Genomic DNA, 23859 nt, shown 5'->3' with positions numbered 1-23859 from the left:
ATTACCATAATCCTAATAAACATGACCTATTACTAGTGTGACCCGGGTCAACCTTTACTATTGTCTCGTTATTAACACGTCACCCACACATACCTGACTCCACCACACGCTAGTGCAGTCCTCCGGGCCCTCGGGAGGATGGGAACACAAAACAGACACTCTATACGGCAAGAAGGTGCAGGTTGAGAACTTCAGATCAACACAACCAGCAGTGTGCAGAGGACAGGAGTGGATGCCTGCCTGCAGTAGCACCGCAACGGGAAGCGTTCAAGCGAGATGCGCGCGTCGCCTGTGGCGCCGTCAGCTAAGGACTTCCTTTACTGTCAGCCATAATACTCCATTTATCTTCAGAATCCAATACTATCAATTAATCAATGCATTGATTAAATCAGTAAAACGACAATACAGAATCATTAAGTGAGAAAGTAAAATAAATAATTATATAAATAATAATAATAATAATAATAATAATAAACCAATCCAGCTTCATCTACCAAAATTTATCTATAGGTGCGGCTTGAAACCTCGTTCCTGTCTAGATTCCTATAACTTCTATAATCCTGCACAGTCCAGCCAGCGGCCAGCACCAGTAAGCTATAAAACATGAAGCTGTAGAGAACAATATTATATGCAATAAGAAAGGCTATCATTAAAAGTATTAAACTTTATTGAGCACAGATGCACATACATATCTCTGGATAAATAATTAAAACTTGTAAAGAATTTTGTATTAGGAAAAAATCCGCCTAGAAATAATGAAGTCTACAGCGGACAGACTAGAGAGGGGTGGAGGGCATGCAGCCTTCCTTCCCCGCACGGGAGGGCGACAAATAAACACTAAATACAAAATAAACAAAATCCATGTTTCTCACTGAACATAACACAAGAAATGAACAAAACCTGCCAGTAATGTTAAGTCGGGTGAATGTCTGTGTAAATGTCAGCACCATTTAGCTCCTGTGTGGCTGAGAGCGGGATAGTGAGTGTGGGTGGCGCGCCTCCGGCAAGGCGGCAGCTACAAGTGCTCAAGTTGTCACAATCATCACGGGAAATTAAAGGAAGCGTTGACTGAAGTATGCTGCACTTTAGCTCTAGGCACTCCTAACGTGCTGGCATTGGTAAAAGTTTGATTCAGTTCACGGCCAGCAGCCAACCGAGGAGTTATCGCGCTCCCAGTAATGACTTTTGAGAATAGGAAAACTGTTAGCCTATTGTACCTCAAGCTTGTGGGAGTTTTCACTGCTTGAATTTTTGACATGCGCAGCTCATAAACCTAGGAAGTAGCTGGGTCTACTAATGCTGGTTATTCACAATTTGGATTTCTGTGTAGTAAAAACCATAGATACACTGAATTACTCCATTCCATAACTTTTGACGTGACAAAGTTCAGAATAAGCCTATCATTACATGTGTTTAGAAAGAAGGCTGCTCACTCACTATCAAAATTGTCCTAATATCAGCTTGGCCATTGTCTTCAGTCCTCGGTCATTGCTTGGTTAGCTTCCATCACTGGTCATGACAGAGCTAACACGAAGAACAGACTAACTTTTTTCTTACTGTCTTTTGCTTACTCTTCCTTTCAGTCCCACAAAAACTGCAGATGCCACCCAGAAATTCTGAAATGCTCACAACTCTTCACTGCCAAACACAGTCACATTGCAGTAATTATTTTCAAACCTGGAACATCCCTCTCAGGGGAAATTCTGCACATGTAATACAACACACTTCACACTTGATTTATTCCATGATCAAAACTTAAACTTAATTTGGATAGCAGTGCTCATGAGAATTATCCAGGTCTGAGATATTTAATGCATAACAGATAGACTGCCCACAGTGGGGATCATCATATTATTGCTTATTTGACATTTAAACTAAAATTACCATATCCTGCAGCTGCATGATTCTGTCAATAACACAAATATGATAGAAAAAACTTATGAATACTTGTATAAATTTGACATGCTTCTTGGCACAGACACACACAGATTCTTGGTTCACTCAGTTCTTGATCACACCTCATAGCAATGAAGCATTTGGCACACACAAAGTTGGCAGACAGAATGGACAAGAGTCACTAGCAAAGAGAACCAGACGTATATACACAATGTTGCTGTGTTGAGTGAAGGGTTTATGATCCAGTAATATGTACACTATCAACAACCTTTTTTGTACAAACACATAGTCTGTGCACTTGTTTTCTTCTCCAGAGCTAAGAACACTTCCCCACTTTCTCCAGCACGAGGACACGTCTTCAAACAGCTTGGTGCATAATGCTATATATATATATTATATATATATTATATATGTATATAGTATATACTTTTATATATAAAATATTACAGGTATAAAAATTGGCAATGGCGACAGTGGATAATGAGGACTACCTAGCATGCAGGATATTTTGAAGACCGGCAGGGAGACGAACATTGATGGATACACTTCGGTTGTTCTCGCCGGTCATTCCCTCGGCACTCGGCACTCAGCAGGCTGCCGGGCCTCTGCAGTGATACCAATTCAGACTTGTGATGGATAGTTTTGATGAGCTGCATCCTAAATAAAAATGCTGGAGTTCCTTTTTCTGCTTTGACACTTAGGAAAATATTGATATAGGAACTGAATGCTCTGTGTACTGTACCACTGCAGCCTATGTTTGGTCTGCACTTCAAAGCCAAGTTTCTATACATTATTATTAGGATGACACATATAGCTTTTTTTAAATTATTGGTGATTATAAATTACATAATAGATTTTGAGAAAATTCAAAATCACTGTCTTTAAACTAGGAATACAATTTCTTTCAGTTATTGTCTGGAGTTTCAAGAGTTCACAAGTTGGACGTTTTTAGGCAAAGAGACTACATCTAGTACACAATGGCTTCTCAACATTCAAATATGACTCAATGAAGAATGAAAGGCTGGTGAAAATGACCATGAAGATTAATGAATGAAAAAATGGACACGTCTCCAGGAAAAATCATTCTTGGGACCCTGAGGGCTTCATCGATGTAGTTTATAAACAGCAAACACAAGAATCATACACATCCACCACTAACCTTAAGTATGAAAAAATGAACGGCCCAATAACAGCACAAGGGATCATCGGACACACCTCTTGGCAACCCTCACTGAAGGGAGAGGCTCACCAAGCACTCTCAAATCAAAGATCAATGCGTTCCGTGGGTTTGTATCTCTTTAGTGACTTCTCCATACTGACCCTATGTCCAACACGCCTCACTCCCAGGTTGATGAGAGTATCATTGTTCAGTCCCATCAGCTTCCTGCCATCGATGTCTTGCTCCTCAAAGGAATCCTTGTACTCGGGCATAAAGATGCTCTCCAGCCACTCTGTGGTGTCTTTTGTGGTCCACTCCGTCAGTGTCTTGTGTCGGAACTGTGGTGTGTCTTCCTCAGGTTCCTGCTCCAGGTCCTGTTGCTGCTGCAGCTGTTGTTGTTGCTGGAATTGTTGCTGCTGGAATTGTTGCTGCTGGAGGTGCTGCTGCTGGAAGTGCTGCTGCTGGAGCTGCTGATGCTGTTGATGTTGAAGTTGCTGATGTTGAAGCTGCTGATGTTGAAGTTGCTGATGTTGAAGTTGCTGCTGCTGTTGCTGTTGCTGCTGTTGGTGATGATGGTGTAAGTGGTGGTGATGGTGATGGTGGTGGTGGTGCCTGGATGGCCCCACCACACTTACAGGTGGGTCCTGGGTGTCGCTGGAGATATGAATCACTGTTTTGTTCCTGCGTGGTTGCTGATGCTCAGCCAGGGACATGTCACAGAACTCTGGTGGAGGTGCCAGCACCACTTCCCCACCTCCCCCAGCCCCTGGCACCCCAGCCAAAGTGTTCACCTCATTCAAGGAGTCCATGTGCATGCGGATTAGCTGCAAAGACTCCTCAATGCTGCGCTCGTACTCCGTCTCCCCGCCATCCGCACCCTTGTAGGCTGAACGGTCCAGGGTGCGGGTGGCTGGTGGTGCACTCTTCTCCCGCAGCAATCCTGCTGCCTCTTCAGATCCCCACAGCTGCTCCCGGGGACGACCTCGAGCAAGAGAGCCTCCCACCATTCCCTTCATGCCATGGGTGGTCTGTGGTGGGGCTGAGGCCGCACGAGAGACGGCTGTGGGTGTCCTGGGCAGTGTGGCCCTCATCTGTGGGTGAGATGCTGAGGGCAGGGAGTGCTGGGCCTGGATGAGAGGTGGATGAGACCTCTCTCGCTCTCCTCCACTGCCCCCGGAGCCTGAGGAGAGGCTACTGAGGGAGGACACTGTGCTGAGTGTGTCTTGGTCGCCCTGTCTGGCTGCCTCACCTTCCACGTCAGCCTCTGTGGTCTCCTGTGGTGGTGGCAGCTTGACCAGCGACACAGCATTGCGGGTCAGTGAGCCAGAGCGCCGAGCACCATTGGAGTCACTATCACGACTCGAGTCACTCCGGTCACCACTGCGCTCATTTGTCAAGATCCACGTGCGGTCACTCGCCTCATCAGAACTCTCCGAGGCTTCTGAACTGTCATCGCGCGATCCCTGCGATCCCTGGCGACCAAGGAATCTGTCCGAACCGCCATTGCCACTCGGAGCGGCAGAAATGGTGTCTGACTCAGTGTTGATGACAGTGACATAAGCCTCGGCTGGATCCTGGTCGCTGCTCACACCACTGGAGGAGTTGTCACCATCCTCCAGGAACTCGCTGGGGCAGGACTTGGAGTTCCTCATGATGCGGCCAGTCTTGAGGTCTTCGCTGGGGCCTGGTGCTGGCCGGCCACCCTGAGGGGCGGGGAACTCTTCTCTCGTTGCCTGTTGAACAAGGCCGACTCCTGGATGGCGTCTCCCAGCGCTCCATTGCCATTCCCATTGTTCAATCTCTTGGCTGGGCTGGAGTTGGCAGACTGTGAGCCCTCAGGTCCATCATCCTGCCTGGCTTGTCTCTCAGCTGCCTTTTGTGCAATCATATCCCTAAAGTTATTGCTCCCAAGTGACCCAAGGGGTGCAGGGCTCCTGGCAGGGGCAGCATAGTGTGGCCCATCGGCATCCTGCTGGGGTGGTGTTGGTGGCCCTGCTGCAGTGACAAGGTTAGGTGAGAAGGCCACCGACTGTTTCTTCTTCTTGAGGGTCCTGGTCTTCCTGGAGTCATCCTGGGACAATGACAGGGCAGCAGAGGACTGTTCATCAGAGCTGTAGTCTGGTTCAGGGATGTCTGGGGCAGGCGTGGTGGGAGGTGCAGCACGGGCAGCCTGAGGACATGTCCGGTTGGGTGAGCTGCCCTCAGTCATCTCCTGCACACTGCGATTGTTCTTTGGCCGGGCATAGGTCACAGTGTCACTCACTGGTGGCCGGCTTGGTGCTGCTGTGGCCGCTGGTGTGAGTGGCTCCTGACTCCTGCTGCCCTCCCTGCCTTCACCGCGGAAGGTGGAGTAGGAGGAGGCGGAGTAGGCGGCCTGGGCAGCCCTCTCGGGGGAACCGCGCTGCACGCTGGGCCGTGAGGTGCTAGGTGGCAGGCTTTGTGAACGGGTCTTGACACTGGCACCCTTGCGACCGGCCGAGTCTGGGCTGCGGTAGCCCACGGCCTTCACCTCCTCTGGGGAGGCATACAGCTTGGCACAATCTGTTGGCCGGAAGCTGGACTGGATGGCCGGGGAGAGCGGAGCAGAGTCAGGGGTTGAGGGTGCCACGCCCACCGTGGCATAGTCACTCTTGGAGCGGCTGATGTCCACCTTCACCAGCTGACCCAGGGGTGGTGGGGGTGGGGGATGGGTGGGAGGGGGGTGCAGTCCAGCGCGGCGCAGCATGGCAGCATTGACAGCTGACTGGGAGCGCCGCAGCATCCTGTACTCCATTGGTCCTGGGGAGCGGTTAGGCGAGTCACTGCTCCCCTCCTCCTCCTCTTCCTCCTCATCATCTTCCCCGCTGGGCCAGGAGTCCCTAGACCCGAGAGACCCCCCGCCAACAGGACTCCTCCCCAGGGTGGAGGAGCGGCGTGGCGGACAGACTAGGGAATGTCGTGATCCCTGGCCATTCAGTGCTGGGATAAACAAGTCTTCCTGGGAAATGGACTTTCGCTTCTCCTCTGCTGAGGTGGCTGGCATGGCCACCGTGACCCCGGCCTTGAGGTCTGGCGTAGAGTGGAACACCTTGTGCAGACGTGCGAGCTTGCCCATATGCCTGGACTTCATAGCCTGGTGGAGGAAGGTGAGTGAGTCTTCAGGTAATCAAGTGTGGTTCTTTATGCTATCTTTACAAAATAAACTACAATATGCTCACATGAACACACTAACATTCCCATCCCTCAGTCAAAAAGACAAGCTCCCAGTGTGGAAAAGGACAGGACAACAAGGGAAGGATGGGAGGACAAGGAGCCAGAGAGGAGACACACAGACACACACATCAGGATGGCCACATGCTGGGGCCACAGTGCCCTACTTACCCACCCTTCCCATTGTGAACAACACTCCTCTATCTTCCTCAAACCATAAGCCAGTTTAGTGCCCAGTCCTTAGGACTGCCTTCAACAACTGAGGACCACAGATAAACCAGACTCACCTTTGCCTTCTTCATCTCAGCCACACTGGCATACACCTGTGGCTGGCGCGTTGAGGGGCTGGTGGGGGGCGAGGTGCTGCCGTGCTGAAGTAAATCCTCGACCTCTGCCGCTGTCATGCGTTTTGAGCTTGGACGCGCCTTAATAGATGCAACTTTAGGGCCTGGTGGAGTGCCCACTGGGGTGCCCATGGAGGGGGTGCCCTGGGGGGAGCCGTAGAGCCCCACCCCATAGTGCTCTCCGGCAGAACGGGACATCACATCCCCATTCTCTCGCATGCTGGCATCCAGGGCTTCTAAGGGGCAGAGTGCAGCAGTCAGTGACACATCCACCAGGAGGTGGATCACATACCACATGCACGGCTCACTCTGTCTTGTCCACTACACTGACTCACTCACCTCTTAAAGCCGTGACTCTCCTCACATCACACTGACTAACACATGTCCTTCACTTACTTCAATGAAAAGTTAATTTGTCTCACACTGACACTATCAACTCTTAATTCTTCCCAAGACAGAATTCCTGTCTCAATCAACCTAATCGCTCTTTCTTGGTGAAACTGCTTACTTTTTCTATTCCCTCATGCCATTATCTCACTCCCTTCTCTTATTCTCAGCACAATAACAAGACTCACACAATATATATTACTTTTAATGTTTTAAATAATTAAGTGAATTTAGCCAAACCTCCACTGATTAAAAATATTCTTTGTCACCAATAACTACATCTATTTTTATTAGTTTTAGCTCAAGTTTTCCCAGACAGGTCTTGCCAAGAGTAACATTTAAATTAACTCAATAATAATTTATCAAATTGTCTTTCTATGCTGTCTTGTTTTAAGAATAATTTTACTTTCAATGTTTTAAATTATTTTAATATGCATGCATTTATTATTCCCAGTCACCATTTCCATGAGGAGATAAACAGGTGAATGGCCGAGTGCTCCATGCTCATGCTCAGCTGTGTCTTCATGCACTCATTCAACTCAGCAAAGACATTTTCTCATGATCTTACACCAATTCATAAATCTTATATTTTGCTGTTAAATTGCTGTTTTATCATAATATTTAATTAGCCAATACAGCAAAAAAGCTGCCAGTAAAATAAAATCATAAAACAAATTAAGTACACTAATCTCAAATTGCTCTAACATCAATGTTTAAAAAATTATATGGCTGATGTAAAAGTTTCCCTAATGCTCGTCAGACTGAGAGGCAACATGCAAAAAACATTCCACAATACAGTAGTAATATTCTCTTAATATCAAATAACAAAAAAAGGGTATGTATGCACCAACAGAGGCGAAATGTTGTCAGCTGCTGCATACAGCAGTAACTCAAGAAATTTAACTAATACTTATCTGATGCCTAAATCATCCCAAACAAAATTTCACGAGGAAACAATGCTAGGGGGAAAAAATTACAGTTTAGGGATGTAACTGGAGATCTCATTTCCAAAATTGGACCTCAATTTTTTATTTCTTTACTTTATGCATCCAATTCCTTCAAGGAATTAGGTACAGTATTCCATCCAGAGCAAAAAGTCTTTTCTTTCTCATTCCCCCATTTCCTGCACTACACTGGACAACTTGGGGCACAGCACTCATCCCAAGGCCATAAGGCTGCAAGTGGAACCCTGGCTCACAGCTGTTTCCCAGTGGAGTGTGATGTGCTGTGTTGTGACACTATCGACACTATATCACCTCACTCTTGTAACACCTAAACTCATTTAATTTAAAATTTGCAAACTGCCTTATCAAGACATTCTCAGCTACAGTTGCCAGATGCAAAGAAAATTTCATAATAGCAAATAAAACAAACCACTGTTGAAGAGTATCTACAAACACAATGGAACCTTAGTCTTACCAATATCCTGAAGTCCGGCCACCATGGATTTGGCCCTTGCTCGGCCCACACTGAGGGTGGTTCTGGGGTCCCTTGGGGGGGGAGCTGGGGGGGCTTGGGACGACCGCACTAGAGGGAGACACAGGCACAGTTAGTGGGAGTGAAAGGCCAGACAGCAGGAAGCAGCGGGAGACACAGAGACCGCCACTGTGCAGGTCTGTGTCACGCTTGTCATGGGTTACTCCAAATTGTCACAGGAGAATTGCAGCATAGACTTTGTTCCTTAGTAGTGTGACATGGGAGGGGAGAAATGATGCTGTATGTGTTGGTGTTTGTGTAGGGAACTCAACTAAAGCTAATCTAAAAGAACATGAGAACTTTAACACAATACTGCATATTCTGGGTGTTTATGTAAGCAAGAATACTACAGCTAATCTAAGAGAATAGATGAGACAAATGAGTTTCTTAAGAGTTGTATTGTAAGTATACACAACAATCAATCAGCTGCTCAATTTCAATCATAACTTACAAAAAATTTATTTACTCTTCAAAGCAACAAAGGCAACACCAACACAAATTTCTACATTACATAGAAATTTGTATCTTTATTTAGTAACACATTAAGGAAGAAGTCAACAAGAGTACAATTCATTACAGCAACACATCTACAAGTGCAGCAGCTGCTAAATTGTGGCCCAAATGACAGCACAGTCTCTCCATACTGTCAAATAAAGGCATGTATGCAAAGTGAGCAAGTGGGTGAATGCAATCTATTCTGTAATTCATCCTTGACAAGTCTTTAGGTTTCTAGTAGCAGAACAAAAGCCAAGTAATTAGTCTTGTTCCTGAGAAGACAAAAAGCACACTCAAAAGAAAACTCAGAGGTTGAGATGAAAAAATCTTGTTTTGGATGCAAGGATACACAGGTCCACTGAAAACACAGGGAACACTGTGCACTGAGTTATATCTGATGCTTCATGACTCACTGACTTGTCTCAATCTGATCTTATTCCTTAGGCTATGGAAAAACAAAAAAAGTATGTACAGTACAAAAATTCTCCAGCAGGTAGTGGAAACACCAAGGGATCAGACCAAAGGTGCATCATCACCAAATAGTTAAAGGTGGGCACTGCCAGTGTAAAAATTGGCACTTCAACCAATCAAGCTCAAAGAGTGAAACACGTGACCGAGTGAAGGAAATGCAGGATCACTTGATGAAAACATTCACATGGAGATTAGGATGACAAATCACAAATGACATCCACATGCTCAAATGTGACAAAATAAAGGATACTGACAATATCTATTTGTTTCTTTACATTTGTGGTGCTTAATAATGATGATGAGCATTAAACACACTCAAAGATGCATGTGCATGTAGTATTAATCAACTCTTTTATCATGCTGTTAATTTGTTAGTTTCTGGAATCACAAACGCAAGATAAATGTTAGTACGCAAGTTACAGACATAAATTAAAACAATATTAAAGACACCAGTGGGTAAATTAAGGAGGGAATTAGTCAACCAGTGCAGAAACCAGAGGGACACAGAGAGGGAAGGAGAGTCAGTCTCACACCACTGACAACACCCGGCAGGTGTCACCCAGTCCCATAGTCACCGAGTCACCAACGACTCACCCTGGCCAAGCTCAGGACCAATGAGGGGCCCAACGTCCTGCAGATTGAGAGAGAGAGAGAGAGAGAGAGAGAGAGAGAGAGAGAGAGAGAGAGAGAGAGAGAGAGAGAGAGAGAGAGAGAGAGAGAGAGAGAGAGAGAGAGAGAGAGAGAGAGAGAGAGAGAGAGAGAGAGAGAGAGAGAGAGAGAGAGAGAGAGAGAGAGAGAGAGAGAGAGAGAGAGAGAGATATATGGAAGGAGGAGGAGGGAGGAAGGCTTCATGCATCTACCTGCGTGGAGTTTTCTGGGGAGTGTCTGGCACCCACGTCTTATCGTGCCAATGTTGCCAATGGGAGGCTTGAGGGCTGTGAAGGAGGTCATGGGGCTTGGAGTCACCACCACCATCTGCACCAGGTCACCCGACTTACGGATCAAGGTCACAACGTGTTCGTGGGATGCCTGAGACACATCCTCTCCGTTGATCTGAGGACAAGGCGAGGCAAAGGTGAGCAGGAATGTTGAGAAAAGCAACCTGTCTCTAAAAACTATGAGGTCTTGAACAGATAACAAAAGGTTCTCTTTTTAATGTCCTGTCTTGAGAAAGTGAGAATAAAATACAAGCTTCTCTCGTTAAATTACTATGATGTCTTGCCTTGGAAAAGAAAAAAACAGCTTCTCTTTAAATAACTGTGGTCTTATCTTGATGGAAAAGAAAACTAAGCTTGACTATGAATTCCGGCTTTAGTCTCTCCAGGAGCATCACTGGTCATTTATAATTTCATGTTCACCTCTAAAGAATAGCTTCCCCTTACCTTTAACAAATAATCGCCCTTCTTGAGGCCAGCCAGGTCCGCCACACCCCCAGGGTCCACGTCATCCAGGTACTGCAGGGCCGGTCCTCGCTCATGGGGCCGCTCCATCAGGGGGGACGTGGCCTTGGCCCCTCGCAGCACAAACCCAAAGCCTTTCTTTCCTCGGTGAAGGACAACAGTGCGTGGTTCATTGACCCTAAGGGGAAGGCACTCAGTAAATCAGGATGTTGGATGGAAGTTCATTTAGGGCGTCATTGCAAAAAGACTGCGGCATAGAAGTGTGACAAGTCTTGTTTGTAATTCTTTCACTCAAAAATTTGTCTTTTAATATAATTTTTGCCATTTTTTTCGTTAAAAAAAAAAAAAAAAAAAAAAAAAAAAATCAATACCATGCAAGATTTCTTAAGTGAAAGTCAATGATACCTTTTTGAATTCCATTGAAATGCATTTTCTACTAAAGCTCAATACACACACACACACACACACACACACACACACACACCCACTCACGGTTTTCTTATCCTTGGTGCAGTGCCATAGTGAGGGGGCACCATCTCTCGTCGGCCCTGCACTCTGGCCACCTGGGGTGCAATCAGGGACTCCCTCACAGCCTGGGGGTTGCGCAGCCGCACCTCCTGAACACAGTGAGGAGGGAACACCCCAGTGATGCCCCTCAGCACCCCCTCCAGCATGCCGTCATCAGTGCTGCCCGTCACTGTAAGAAAAACAATTTGTTACCTAGTGAGAGAAGGCTGAGATTAGAAGTCTGGAGAAAACCATTTGAGGGAAGACAGAGTGAGATGGGAACACTTGAAGCACTTCATTATAATAAATGGATAAAAGTATGAATTAATTGAGGGGATGAAAGAGAAAAAGCTATGATTAAAACAGCCTGGAGAAAACAAACTGAGGGAAGAAGATTGAGGGAAAGAGAGCAAGATGGCAAGCTGGGATTGTGTTGGAGCTGTAAAGGATGGAAGTCAGAGAAAGATACAAAGAACAGAAGCAACTGGAGGAGCCTCATACATAAAGCTAACTCTCAACTCATGAAAAGAGAGAAGGATAAGAATTGTATTTCTAAGTAAATATAGAAAAATTTATCTTTGTTGTACAGCACATAGAAGAAGACAAATTGCAGTGAAGTCATTAAAAAAAAAAACCTATATTTCAATAATAAACCATTTGTGAAATTGTATACTGTTAATAATGACAAATGCAACAAAACATTTTGAAGCGTTTGCTGCCCAACCTTCCAGTATGTCACCGGCATTGATGTCCAGGTGGCCGGCCTTGTGTGGCGTGTACTGCTGCAGACACACCACCAGCATGCCCATGTCAAACTGTGTCACATCGGTGGGTGTGGCATCGTAGCTCTCCGCACTGCCACTGTTGGAGGTGCACACGCCGGAGCTGTCACTCACCATGTCGCAGCAGTCCATGCCCGCTGCAGGAAGGACACATTAAAGATGGGTGTCATTATAAGCTCAGCTAAAAGTATCTTCCAGAGGCTTTCTTGTAAAAAAATAGTAAAATTCTACCAGAAAAACAAAAAGTAGTTCTTTTATCATCGCAAAAAAACTGCTGATGATGTCTTAAGAAAATTCTGTCAAAAAAAATTAGCATTTTTCATTCACAAAATATGGTGATGAATTATTACTAAGAAGGAAGTCTCTTACTGTCATCTAAACTGGCTGCTGCTCTTTTCATTGCCAGAGATAGCAGGGTTTTCTGAGACACTGCAAGAAATTATCCATTACTGCATTGCAAAAAAAAAAAAAAATCACAAAATAAAACAAACCCTTTGGAATAAAACACAGTGAATTCTACAGAGCCTGAAACCCACCAGCATTGAGGCTTGCCGAGCCCAAGGCGCTGGCACACTCCTCGCTGTCCATCTCACTTGGGTGGGTGCAGGTGGAGCTGCTGCCAGTGGAGGTCTCACTGAGGGAGGAGGCGGAGCTGAAGGGTGGGATGGAGCGGGCTGAGGGGGAGGGGGAGGGTGGTTTGGTGGTTGTGCTCACTTCCAGTCTAGGGTCAGAGTGAGTGCGGGACAGAGGAGCTCCGGATATGCGTCTGTTTGGGTTGTATTTTGGTGGTTCCTTGAAGGGCACTGTGGAAAAACAAGAATGAAAGAATTAAAGGATATCTTGACTATTATCTTAAGCTTTTAGAAGATTTCTTTTTCTCTGACAAATGGCAAACCATAGTCAAAAGGATAGTTGTTATGAGGCAGGTGCACAGGTGGCTTATCACAGGTGCAAGATGATCCAAAATAACAAAAAGAAACACTCCACACAAAGCTTTCCTACAAGACAACTGGACAGGAGTGCCCCAGGGAACACATTATGACTACGGCCACAGTGAGGACAAATAACGAAGACTTCTGCTGTGGAATATCAGACTCACCGACATGCTCCTCGCTGTGGGACTTTATCACTTCCCCAAGGTCCATGTTGCCAGCAATCACCGCTACCTGCAGGATAGAAAGGTTTAGTTTACATGTGTGGGTCTTTACTGACGATGGGACAAACTTAATGAACACAGGAAATCTTCAAGTGTTAGTGAAATTTTTGGGTATGCAATTTGAATCTCCATTGCTATAAGTTTTTTGTCACCTTTTCCTCATTATGCTTTGTGGAACATTAAAGGAAAAATATAGAAGTGAAATTCTTAGTTAAAGAAACCAAATTTTCTTTGTTGCAAACACTGTCTCCTTTACCTTATATTTTATACAACTTAGGACTAAAACAAACACTTCACTGCTTAACATAACACTGCCACTGTGAGACTTAAATTACCCTCTCTACAGCAGCTTATGGTACTAAAAGTCCAAGACAATTACTTTTAAATCACAATGCTGCACTTCCAAAGACCTAAAAACTACAACACCCTTTGCTTGTTCTTATTCTAATCTCAAAGATGAACAATTTCTATCATAACAAAACCACTAGTTTCTCTTAACATGATAGCAAACACAACCCTAGCTTTTTTTAATTATAACTTCAAGGTAAACACTTCCCATGATCACTTTATAACAAAACAGTTCTTGCTTCTTTTAATGCAAGACAAAATTAAGGGAGACCGAGATGGAAAATCACCAAAGGGAGTCAAATGGAAGCATGAGGGAGGCGCAAAGGAAAGGTCTGATGCTGAAAAGACTCGGAGATGGGGGTGATGGAGGGAGGGAGACATAGAAAGCACAGACTGGGAGAGTGCAGAGCGAGGGCGGCATGACACGAGTCAGGAACACAAAACATGGGGGCATTCAAGAGCAAGGGCTAAAATTTCACCTCTTACCTGGTATGGGGTCTGATTGGCATAGTTTATCGCGTTCTTGTTGCATCCCCGGAAGAGCAGGACACGCGCACAATCCTCGAGGTTGTTTACTGCACATACGTGGAGGGGTGTGTTCCCTGAGGCATTCTGGGCATTCATGTCGGCTCCATAAAAGAGTAGGTGTTCTAGATGTTGAACCAGCTTGTTGCGACAGGCCTGGGGAAGGGAGCAGTGAGGGACATGGGAAGGAGGTAGGGTGGCTGGGTAATTAAGTGGCTATGCTGGGAAGGAAGGGTGAAGAGCAGCAGGTGATGCCAGCAGGGAGGTTGTGGGTAAAATACATGAAGATGAGGTGAGAGACACACTGTGAGATGAAGGGATGGTGAGAGACAATCAAAGAGTTAAGATTCAGAATTAGGAAAAGATTAAGGTGAAGAGTGAAAGAGTGAGGATGCTGTGAGAAGCATAGGAGTCAATAGAGAGGATAAAGGCAAAAGAAGGTGTGTAGGAAGGGGAAAATATTGGAAGGGAGAAAGTACAAGACTGGAGTGGCCTGAAGACTTAGGGATGCTGACAGGTGCACAGAAGATGAGGGTAAATAAAGAGGATAATGGCAAAAGAAAGGATGTAGGAAGCTTACATCTAAAAAATGGACTGATATAGAGGCTAGAGGCAGGGAAATAAAAAAGTACAATACAATTAGAAAAGAATAAGCACTGGAGAACACAAGACTGCTTCAAGATCTGGAGGCACAAACATGTGAGAAAAACTGAGAGAACAATTAACAAATACAAAGAGAAATAGACAGCAGGTGGTAGAATGAGAAATGGGGGAAGAAAAGAGAAGAAAATCAAAGAACTCTTGGGAGGAAATGAGTCAAAGTGAAGAAGTGAACACCATAACATATCCATGTATGAGACCAACGTACCTGGTGGGTCTCCTGCCACCCCTGACTGTCTGAAGCACCAATCACAGCATAGTCGTGCAGCAGCGCCTCACACAGCAGCGGGTCAGTGGCGTGGGTCACTGAGTAGTACAGCGGTGTCAGGCCACGAGCGTCACGGTAGTTTGGGGATGCGCCGAGGTCTGAGGGCAAGAAGGGTTTAGTTTTGCTGGCCTGGTAGTTGTTGGTGTTTGTTTATTAGTTCAGAAAATCTATTCTTGGTGTTTATTAGTTCAGAAAACCTATCGTAATCTAATATTTCCAGGAGTGAAAATGAATCTATTCAAGTCAAGAAGAAATGCTCATTATATTGGAATGGTTAATGATTTTGCTTTGCTTTCCTGGTTGTTCTTGGTGCTGTTTATTTATAAGTTGAGAAAATTTACTTACTCTAATATTTCTAAAAGTAAAAACTAATATATTCAAGTCAAGAAACAGTCATTGAATTGTTTCCGGGATTGTCAATTAAAAACCATACTCAAGTCTAATATTCTTCAGTAACTCAACATTGTACACGAAACCAATCTAATCTATTCAAGTCAAAACTTATTCTGACAGGTCTTCCTGTACCTGTTCTTCACTTCTCACTGCATAATACACAACTAGTGACTCTTAAAGCATTTGCCAGTCCAGATATACACACCTCAGGCTAACAATTCAACACAAACCAACACCTCATATAAACCCAATACAAAGAAAACCACACATTCCATACCATTAAGTAAGTCCCTGCCCTGCCAAGCCACACCAGACATAAGAACATAAGAAAATGAGAGAAGCTGCAAGAGGAAGCCAGGCCTACACGTGACAGATCTTGTGTGAACAAAGCTACCCAATTCCACCTATCATCCTCATTCTCACCGAGCAGAGTCTTGACGGCCTCAAAGTTGCTGGCCTGGACACCACGATGCATGGCAGTCACCCCGTCCCTGGTGCGGTAATCCAGTAGTGCCCCGCCATTCACCAGAGCCACTATCATGCGGGCTGGCTTCTTGATACGGGCAGCGAGGGTCAGTGGCGTCTCTGTAGGGCATAAATAATTTGGTTACTTTCATTTTCTTTGATTAATTTTGACTGCCTACCCAACTTTAGCATGCACAAGCCAGGCAAAGAGGAGAAGTAGAAGGAAGATCTAATACAATAAGAATAACTACCCTTAACCCCTTCAGTACCATGATGAATTTCCACATACATTCTACTTAGTATCTGGTTATTTTATACAGCTTCAAAATTCATGTGGGGGATTAAAATAGTGAAGACTGTGGCCATTAATCTTTTGACCTCCACAGATCCTTCCAAATGTCAATAAAATGGTCTAATCGTACACAAATCTCAAGGTAAAAATGTGTCCCAGTACTGAAGGGGTTAATACAGTATCTCCCAGTATTATTTTCTGTGATGCATGTCTTTCAATACATCAATAAAAAGAAATAGGTAGATCACTTGTACTTTTCCTCTCCCACTAGCTCACAAGGTCACAGTGGGGAGTGGTGTGGGTGATAAATGATTTGCCAAGATAACAGCAGCTTATCATGGCATTGTTAAGATCCTCATCTAAAACACTGGTTATCTTCATCAACTAATTAGTACTATATCAATTCTTTTCTTTCTCTCTTTTTAATTAATGTGAAGTCTAAAAAAACATGGTACTTTATTATCAATGGGTACACAATTACTATTATCATTTTATGTTAAGATGGGAAATCTAGGCAAGGGCAACAAAAACAATTAGACAAAAAGGCCCACTCAGATGCCAGTCCCCAGCAAGTCAGAGAGAGTTAGCTACCTCATTTGACCTTTCCCAGTATACAAGCAGAGGGCTTAAGTTTGTACACCAGCAGCACAAAACACTCCTCAGTTTTATCCTGCTGTTCACAATAATGCATCTGTACAAAGATAATGGATTGGTTTCTGGGAAGTGGAAATGTCAACACAAACACTGCATCTACAAAATGACTTCCCTTTCCTTCCATCTTTTTATCACTTCAGATATTCTCCTTCTTTTTACCACATACTAGTTCTTTCTTCTCTCTGTATCATTTATCAGTTCTTCTTTCCTATTTTTACTACCTATATTTAGCCTTTCCTCCTTCTCTCTTTCATTACCTATACTAGTTGTTCTCCTTCTCTTTTATACCAAATATACAAGTTTTTATTACTTATGGAATGACCCACACCAATATTCCTGAAAAACACAAGCAACACACTGAAAGACTGCCTGAGGTACTGTAACACCCTAATTTGTCCCTGAAAATCCCTAAAAAGTTTTGTAACTCCTAATTCTCCATTTCTATTCCTATCTTATATTTCTTGGAGGTTATGTAAGCCACTCATCTGTCCATGAGACTAAAAAGATTATTTAACACCTAATTTGTCTCTGAAAAGCCCTAAAAAGTTCTATTAGAATCTGATCTTCCATTTCATGTTTCTTAAGGTTCTTTAGGCATAATGCATTTTCATATTCATTCTGGTTACTATTTGGTGATTTCCTAGAGCTTCAGAAACTTATGTGGTGAATTAAAATAGAGAAGACTCTCGCTATTACTCTTCTGACCTCCATAAACGTTTCCTAATGTCAATAAAATTGTCTTATCGTACCCAAAACTCAAAGTAAAAATGCATCCCAGTACTGAAGAGGTTAAGCTTCTCACATTTGTCCATGAAAAGGTAAAAGATTCTGTAACAACCACAACTGCTACACTCACCCCCTGTGTCCTGACAGTGGAAGTTTGGGTCCAGTCCCTTGGCACACATCTTTGACACCTTGTCTACGTTGTTCTCCTTCACATATTCCAGAATTCGACGCAGGTTTGCCCGAGTGTGGAGTGCACGTAAGGCTTTTTCCTCCAAGTGTAGCATTTTATACACTCTCCGCTTGTACTTGAGCTGTTGGTAAAGGTGAGGAAATGAGTGAGGAAAGGAGAGGCTGAAATGAAAGTGAAATGAGTGAAGGAAATAAAAGGTAGGAGTCCTATTTCTCTCTCTCTCTCTCTCTCTCTCTCTCTCTCTCTGCTTGTACCTGAGTGTGAGTAAAGGTGAAGAAATGAATGAGGAAAGGAGGGGCTGAAATGAGTGAACAACTAGTGAAATTAATGATGTGACTCATGGTTATCTTATTCTCTCTCTCTGCCTGTACTTTGAGCTGTGGATAAGGATGAGGAAGCGAGTGAGGAAAGAAGCTGAAATAAAGGTAAAAGGAGTGAATAGATAAAAGCCACAATGATTATCTATACTCTTTCTCTGTTTGTATATGCTATGAGTAAAAGATGAGGGAATGAGTGATGAATTAAAGCTTGAAATAAAAGTGAAATGAGGGAATGAATAATGAAATGAGAGGTTGAAATGAAATGAAAGAATATCAGAAATAATGATAGAGCTCTCTCTCTCTCTCTCTCTCTCTCTCTCTCTCTCAGAAGTCATATCTTATCTTAGGAGGACAATGGTTTCAACTTTTTACTCTCTTGGTACAGATTACACTTGCAGTAGTAACACAAATATTATGGAGTGCTTATAAGGTTAAAGTAAGCATAATGTCGCACTGGTAATAGTAGTGGTAATAGTGGTAGTTGACCTGTGTGGGATTGGTGTACTGGTATAAAGATAGACGTCAAAAGATTAAAGAGGCAGTAGTAGTAGTAGTAGTAGAAGTAACTGTAGTAATGTTCACCCTATATTTCATTGCCAATTTGGTATATACTGCTGATAGATGAACAGCACTGGTGGTGGTAGTAGTAATAGTAGCAGCAGCTATTATTGTTGCAGTAATGGAAACTCACAACCATCTACAAACACAACACTGCCTGACCCTGAACACAATCCATCGCCCTTCCTACAGCCCCAGCACCCACCTCGAGGTATCCCACAGGGGTGAGGAGCGGGTAGTCCCCCAGTGGCCTCTCTTCATCCAGAAACTTGCCAGCACGGCCATTCTGGGGCGGACAGAAGAGGCCATAATTGAAGCTCTCCCGAAGTTCCTGTTGGTAAAAATATACAGTTAATCTTCGTCTCATAATTTGCTATGCCAAAAAATGAAAAACTAAAATAAATAAAAATAAATCAATAAATAAATAAAAATTCCCTATTCCATTTTCTCCCATAACTTAAGAGGAGATTAGTGAGAAAAGGCTCAATGACTAGTTACTTTTAGGTTTTCCTTTGTTGTGTTTATTTTATCATGTTATCTTAGCTTCAAATTACATATGTTCCTTTAAACTATTTGCTCTATTTCCTCTTAGTTGTGTGTATTTATCATGTCTTAGTTTGCTGTTATGTTGCTTTTAATGGAAAAAAAAAAAAAGTTTCTTCTCTTTATTCTTTCTTCATTGTTTATCACCACAATAATTTCCTCTCTATCAATATATTTTGAATGAGGACGTACTGAAATGTAAAGTGATAAGTATGTAGACTATTGATAATGAAGGTTTGCCATGTAATATGTATAAATGTCTCAATTATATATGTACTGTACAGGAGTAATGGCTTTCTTCATATCAAATAAATATACAATGTGCTGTACATAAATCCAAATGAAGGAGATGGTAATAGTAAATCTTCCAATATATACATACACAAGAATAAAAACCTCTGCTAGTTTGCTTTGTGTAGCTATACTGCATTATTCACTGCAGAGGGAGGGAGAGCAGATATAATTACAAAGATGTAAATATAAATACAAGAACCTGCTGCTGCTGCCAAACAAGACAGAGTAAACATAATATACAAGTGAGGTGAGTGTTGCATCGACATCCTAGTGTTTCTCCCTACGTATTGCCCTTTCCTACTGTAACATCACCCTTTGGCACTCCATAGAGGTACCGAGAAACTAATTTGGAGACACGAGGCCATTGTCACAGAGCAAACCTCTAAAAAAAGTGTTCAGAAGACTAGATAATTTTATTGTGAGAGCCCCCCGACTAAAATTATGTGTTCTGAAGACTAAAATTATGTGTTCTGATTACTGGATCAAATAGATTTCCCACAAGAGGTTCCTGTCAAAGATTATACTCCTGACTAGAAGAAAATGTGCATAAGACTGGATTGAGTTTGCCATGGCAGGTTGTGTCAGGAATTGAGGCCCTCACTACAATGAGAGTTATGAGGATGGAAAAAAAAGGAAGAAAAGAAAAAAAATGTTAATGCAAGAGGAGTTATCATGTATATAAGAACAAGATGAGTTTGAGAAAAGTTAATGAATTTTGCTTATAATCTAATCAAGCTAGAATATAAACTAAACTCAGGAAAAAAAAAAAAAAAAAAAAAAAGCTGAATTCCTTAACTCTAACACACATCAAGGAATTAACCACACCTACTCCATTCCCAGAAAATATGTAACATTTTTCTTCCTAAATCAAATAAAATGTTGAATGAGAATGCAAAAAAGAAAAAAGCCTGGGATTCTTAATAATGTAAAAAACAAAAAAAAAAAAGCTTGGAATTCCTAAGAGATGTTGTGGGATGTTTCTTTTTTCTCTCCCTTGCCTTAAAAATCAACCTTAATATGCTCCAGTGGCCAGATGTTAGGCCTAGGTAGAGTAGTGATGGGCCCGGCTCAACACACAAGGTCATAGGGTGTACTGGCCCCACAAAATTGAGTGTCAGTGGTAATACAAGTAAAAGCTGATAAAACTACAGCTGAACTCTGTGGGATTTACAATTTTTTCCACTTGTTACAAAGACTTCCATTCACACACAGAGAGGGAATGACCATGTATAATATAGCAAAACTGAATCCACTGAGCATAATTAATGCACATCTGAAGGCATTACATTGATGTGAATTAAGTAATGTAGCATAGACATGTTCTGTAAGGCATGACATCAACAAAGGCACAGAGAAAGCCACTTCACGGCACATCAATAAAAAAAATCTTAGTTCACTTTATATCAGGATTAATTGTTTATTTACCATTATTTATTATGCATTCATTAAAAATTTTTATTATTTGCAGCAATAAGCAGTAAATATTTATTAAGTGAATATTATCAATTTTTTTATTCAATATTTGTATCCTTTTAATAAAATTGTACAAACATTGATTATTTTGAACAGTAAACATTAATATCAAATGACTTAAAAATGTTCTATACCACTAAACATTTTTTATCATTTGCATTCTTTCAACAAAAAATATGTACCATTCTGAACTTTAAACACTAAAATCCTATCATGTGAATATTGAGTTCCATATAACCAACTATTTTCTATATAATATAGTCCATTACTTCTACCTTCCTTTAATAACAAAACACTAAAAGTACTGTAATTAATCCACTAAAAATTAACATAAATCATACTTGAATCTTTAAAAACCTAAAGCTAAATGATGCAATACCTGAACATACCTAAGAGGGAGGCTTACAAGACAATTATCTCATTCTTTTGACTTACTCCCTCAGATCTGCTTGGGAACTGGCATCTAAGTGGTCCTTTTATGTTTAATCGGTTTTATTACCCTTGACCAGATTTCCCATCTTACGTGAAAAAACCCTGATGATGCAAGAGTTACTGTGGAAATTCTTGAACATGGTGGAATGTGAGGGAGAGATGCCACAAAGGTGATGAAGTAATGGTGGTATGTGAGCTATGTCCCCTTATCTTATCTCCAGTAGCTTAAAGAACACCAGGAAGGGACGGCCAGGTACACAGAGAGGCAATACTATGCTGGCTGACAGAAGAGAGGTAGAAAAGTGAGATATAGTTTCATATGCTAAAGAAATTATAGGAAAAGGTACAGTTTTGAGGTAAAGATAAGGTCGGGTAGAGTCTTATGCATAGGAAAAATTATAGGAGGTAAAAGGAGGTGTATAAGAAGTAGAGAGAAAAAAAAAATAGAAAATATATGATAAAAAAATAAAATCAATAACAGGAGAAAAATAAAATAAATAAGAAAAACAACAGCTATGGAAGGGAAAGTAGTCTTGGAGAGAGAAGTCTTAATTACAGGAGGTATGAGAGAAAAGCCTTAATAACATGAAGTAGGGGAGGAAAATAATATAAGTATCTTTAGGGGAGAAAAATGTTTAGGGCATGGCACAGGGCCACTCCTTCCCTCCTCCTCTATGACATCACTACCACATGTACTAAAATACCCTATTATTTACTACCAGCATAACTCAAAGCAACGTTAGGGAGAGAGAAAAAAGAAAAAAAATAAGCCTTGTATGAGGAACCACTTAAATTCCTTCATTCCTTTATCCACATTCCCATTACGTCAAGACTCACACACCATGAATTATTGACAGTGTGGTGGAGGGTCTTTCGTCAGAAGCCTTGCAACAACTTCGTGAGTGCAGTAACTTCTAAAAACCATTGTGACATCCTCAATTCCCCATGATATATGCCCTTAAAGCTGAAGAAATGTTTACCACTTATCAGTAAGGCTCTTCAGGTGAGATATATGCTAATCTGATAAGCAATCACCTGTGCTTTTGTGTGCTGGAGAGGAAATGAGATGGAAGGGACAAGTGTGGAGGAATTATCAATTATGCTTCTGTTTTATTATGTCTGGTATCAAGAAATGCTCTGCTCTCTCACTACAGCTATTTTCAAAGGCCACACAGATGATAAGCCAGATTCTCAAGAGTGTTTCTCCTAGTAACAATGTAAAAACCTAATTAGTCTGTCACTAAATATAAGGTTTGTTGAATTATAATACTTCACTTCTTTGTCTCTTTGTCACTAAGAAAAAAAAATACATAAAATAAAAGATAATATGTCATTTAGTGTCTTTCATCTCATTGCTGGTGCCAAAGATTTGTTGTGGTTGTTTGTGATGTTATGAACTGGCAGAAAGCAAGTGATAATATTATTTTGCCTAAACTCACTGAAATAAATATTAAAAAGCTATAATACAATGACATGTACATACATAAAATCACACAATATATGGTCGTCTATCATCTAAAATATCAGTCATCAATATTCTCCTAAGAAATAAACTGCAATATCATCTAACATATGAAAATAATAAACTAAAACTCTTGAAAAATAAAACAAATCCTAAAATCTAAATAAACATAAGTCTGGCTTGATGAAAAATTGCCATACATGCTCATCCAACCATTTCTGAACATCTGATTGGCTGCTGAGAGTCAAGCACTTTCCTCTCAGCCAATAGTGTTCATGCCTCAGTGCTTCCATGACACTTACTGGCCGAGACACGCTGGCATATCTGGTCTCAGCCAATCAGCATTACCCTTTGTTTTAGTTAGAGTTAATGAAGAGTCTTGCTTTAAAGAGGCATTTAGGAAGAGATTTTTTTTTAGTCATGATTTCTTTTAAGAGATACATTGGAATTATGAGAGATAAAGAATATAATGGCAAAGAACGAAAACACTGGAATTAAAGATGAGAGATATGGATAAAATGGAAAAAAAGAAAATATGTTTGAAGGAAATAATGCATAAATAGAATTACAATAACTCCTAGAGAGAGAGAGAGAGAGAGAGAGAGAGAGAGAGAGAGAGAGAGAGAGAGAGAGAGAGAGAGAGAGAGAGAGAGAGAGAGAGAGAGAGAGAGAGAAACTTCACTAATATATCCACAAATGGGGAACAATTAACCTAGATTATGAAACGCATCAAACAAGAGACAATTGACAGAAAGGAAGGAAAGAAGGACGGAAGGAAGGTTTCCTTTCTATCTGAACAAGTAAAGTTGAAGAATCCAGACAAGGAATAGAAGCGAAGGAATTACACAGCACATCCTCACCAAATAACACAATAATGGACGGTTCCTTTATGCTCTAAGGGAATCATTTTAGTAGTAACGGTAGTAGTAGTTTAGAGGTAGCTTTAGTAGTAGTAGTAGTAGTAGTGGTGAATCACAATAAGCATCATGCAGTA

The 23859-nt window shown here is 42.2% G+C and overlaps 1 protein-coding gene across 1 annotated transcript in view; it reads right to left on the bottom strand.

The window, feature by feature from the left end:
• Positions 1-649: 649 nt before the first annotated feature.
• Positions 650-23859, bottom strand: part of LOC123512423 (SH3 and multiple ankyrin repeat domains protein 3-like) — a 115759-nt gene continuing 92549 nt past the window's right edge. The window contains 16 exon segments of the mRNA XM_045268822.1: positions 650-4772; positions 4775-6167; positions 6532-6824; positions 8395-8502; positions 10278-10470; positions 10800-10995; positions 11310-11514; positions 12049-12243; positions 12476-12535; positions 12643-12909; positions 13206-13272; positions 14097-14291; positions 15004-15161; positions 15880-16041; positions 17724-17904; positions 18867-18992. Of these exon segments, the coding sequence (XP_045124757.1) occupies positions 3160-4772; positions 4775-6167; positions 6532-6824; positions 8395-8502; positions 10278-10470; positions 10800-10995; positions 11310-11514; positions 12049-12243; positions 12476-12535; positions 12643-12909; positions 13206-13272; positions 14097-14291; positions 15004-15161; positions 15880-16041; positions 17724-17904; positions 18867-18992 (5412 nt within the window). The 3' untranslated portion in view covers positions 650-3159.

This window comes from Portunus trituberculatus, chromosome 33, assembly GCF_017591435.1.
Source record: "Portunus trituberculatus isolate SZX2019 chromosome 33, ASM1759143v1, whole genome shotgun sequence".
NCBI classification, from domain to species: domain Eukaryota; kingdom Metazoa; phylum Arthropoda; class Malacostraca; order Decapoda; family Portunidae; genus Portunus; species Portunus trituberculatus.
Note: the sequence above shows the minus strand (reverse complement) of the source record. Positions and strands in the feature narration are given on the sequence as shown.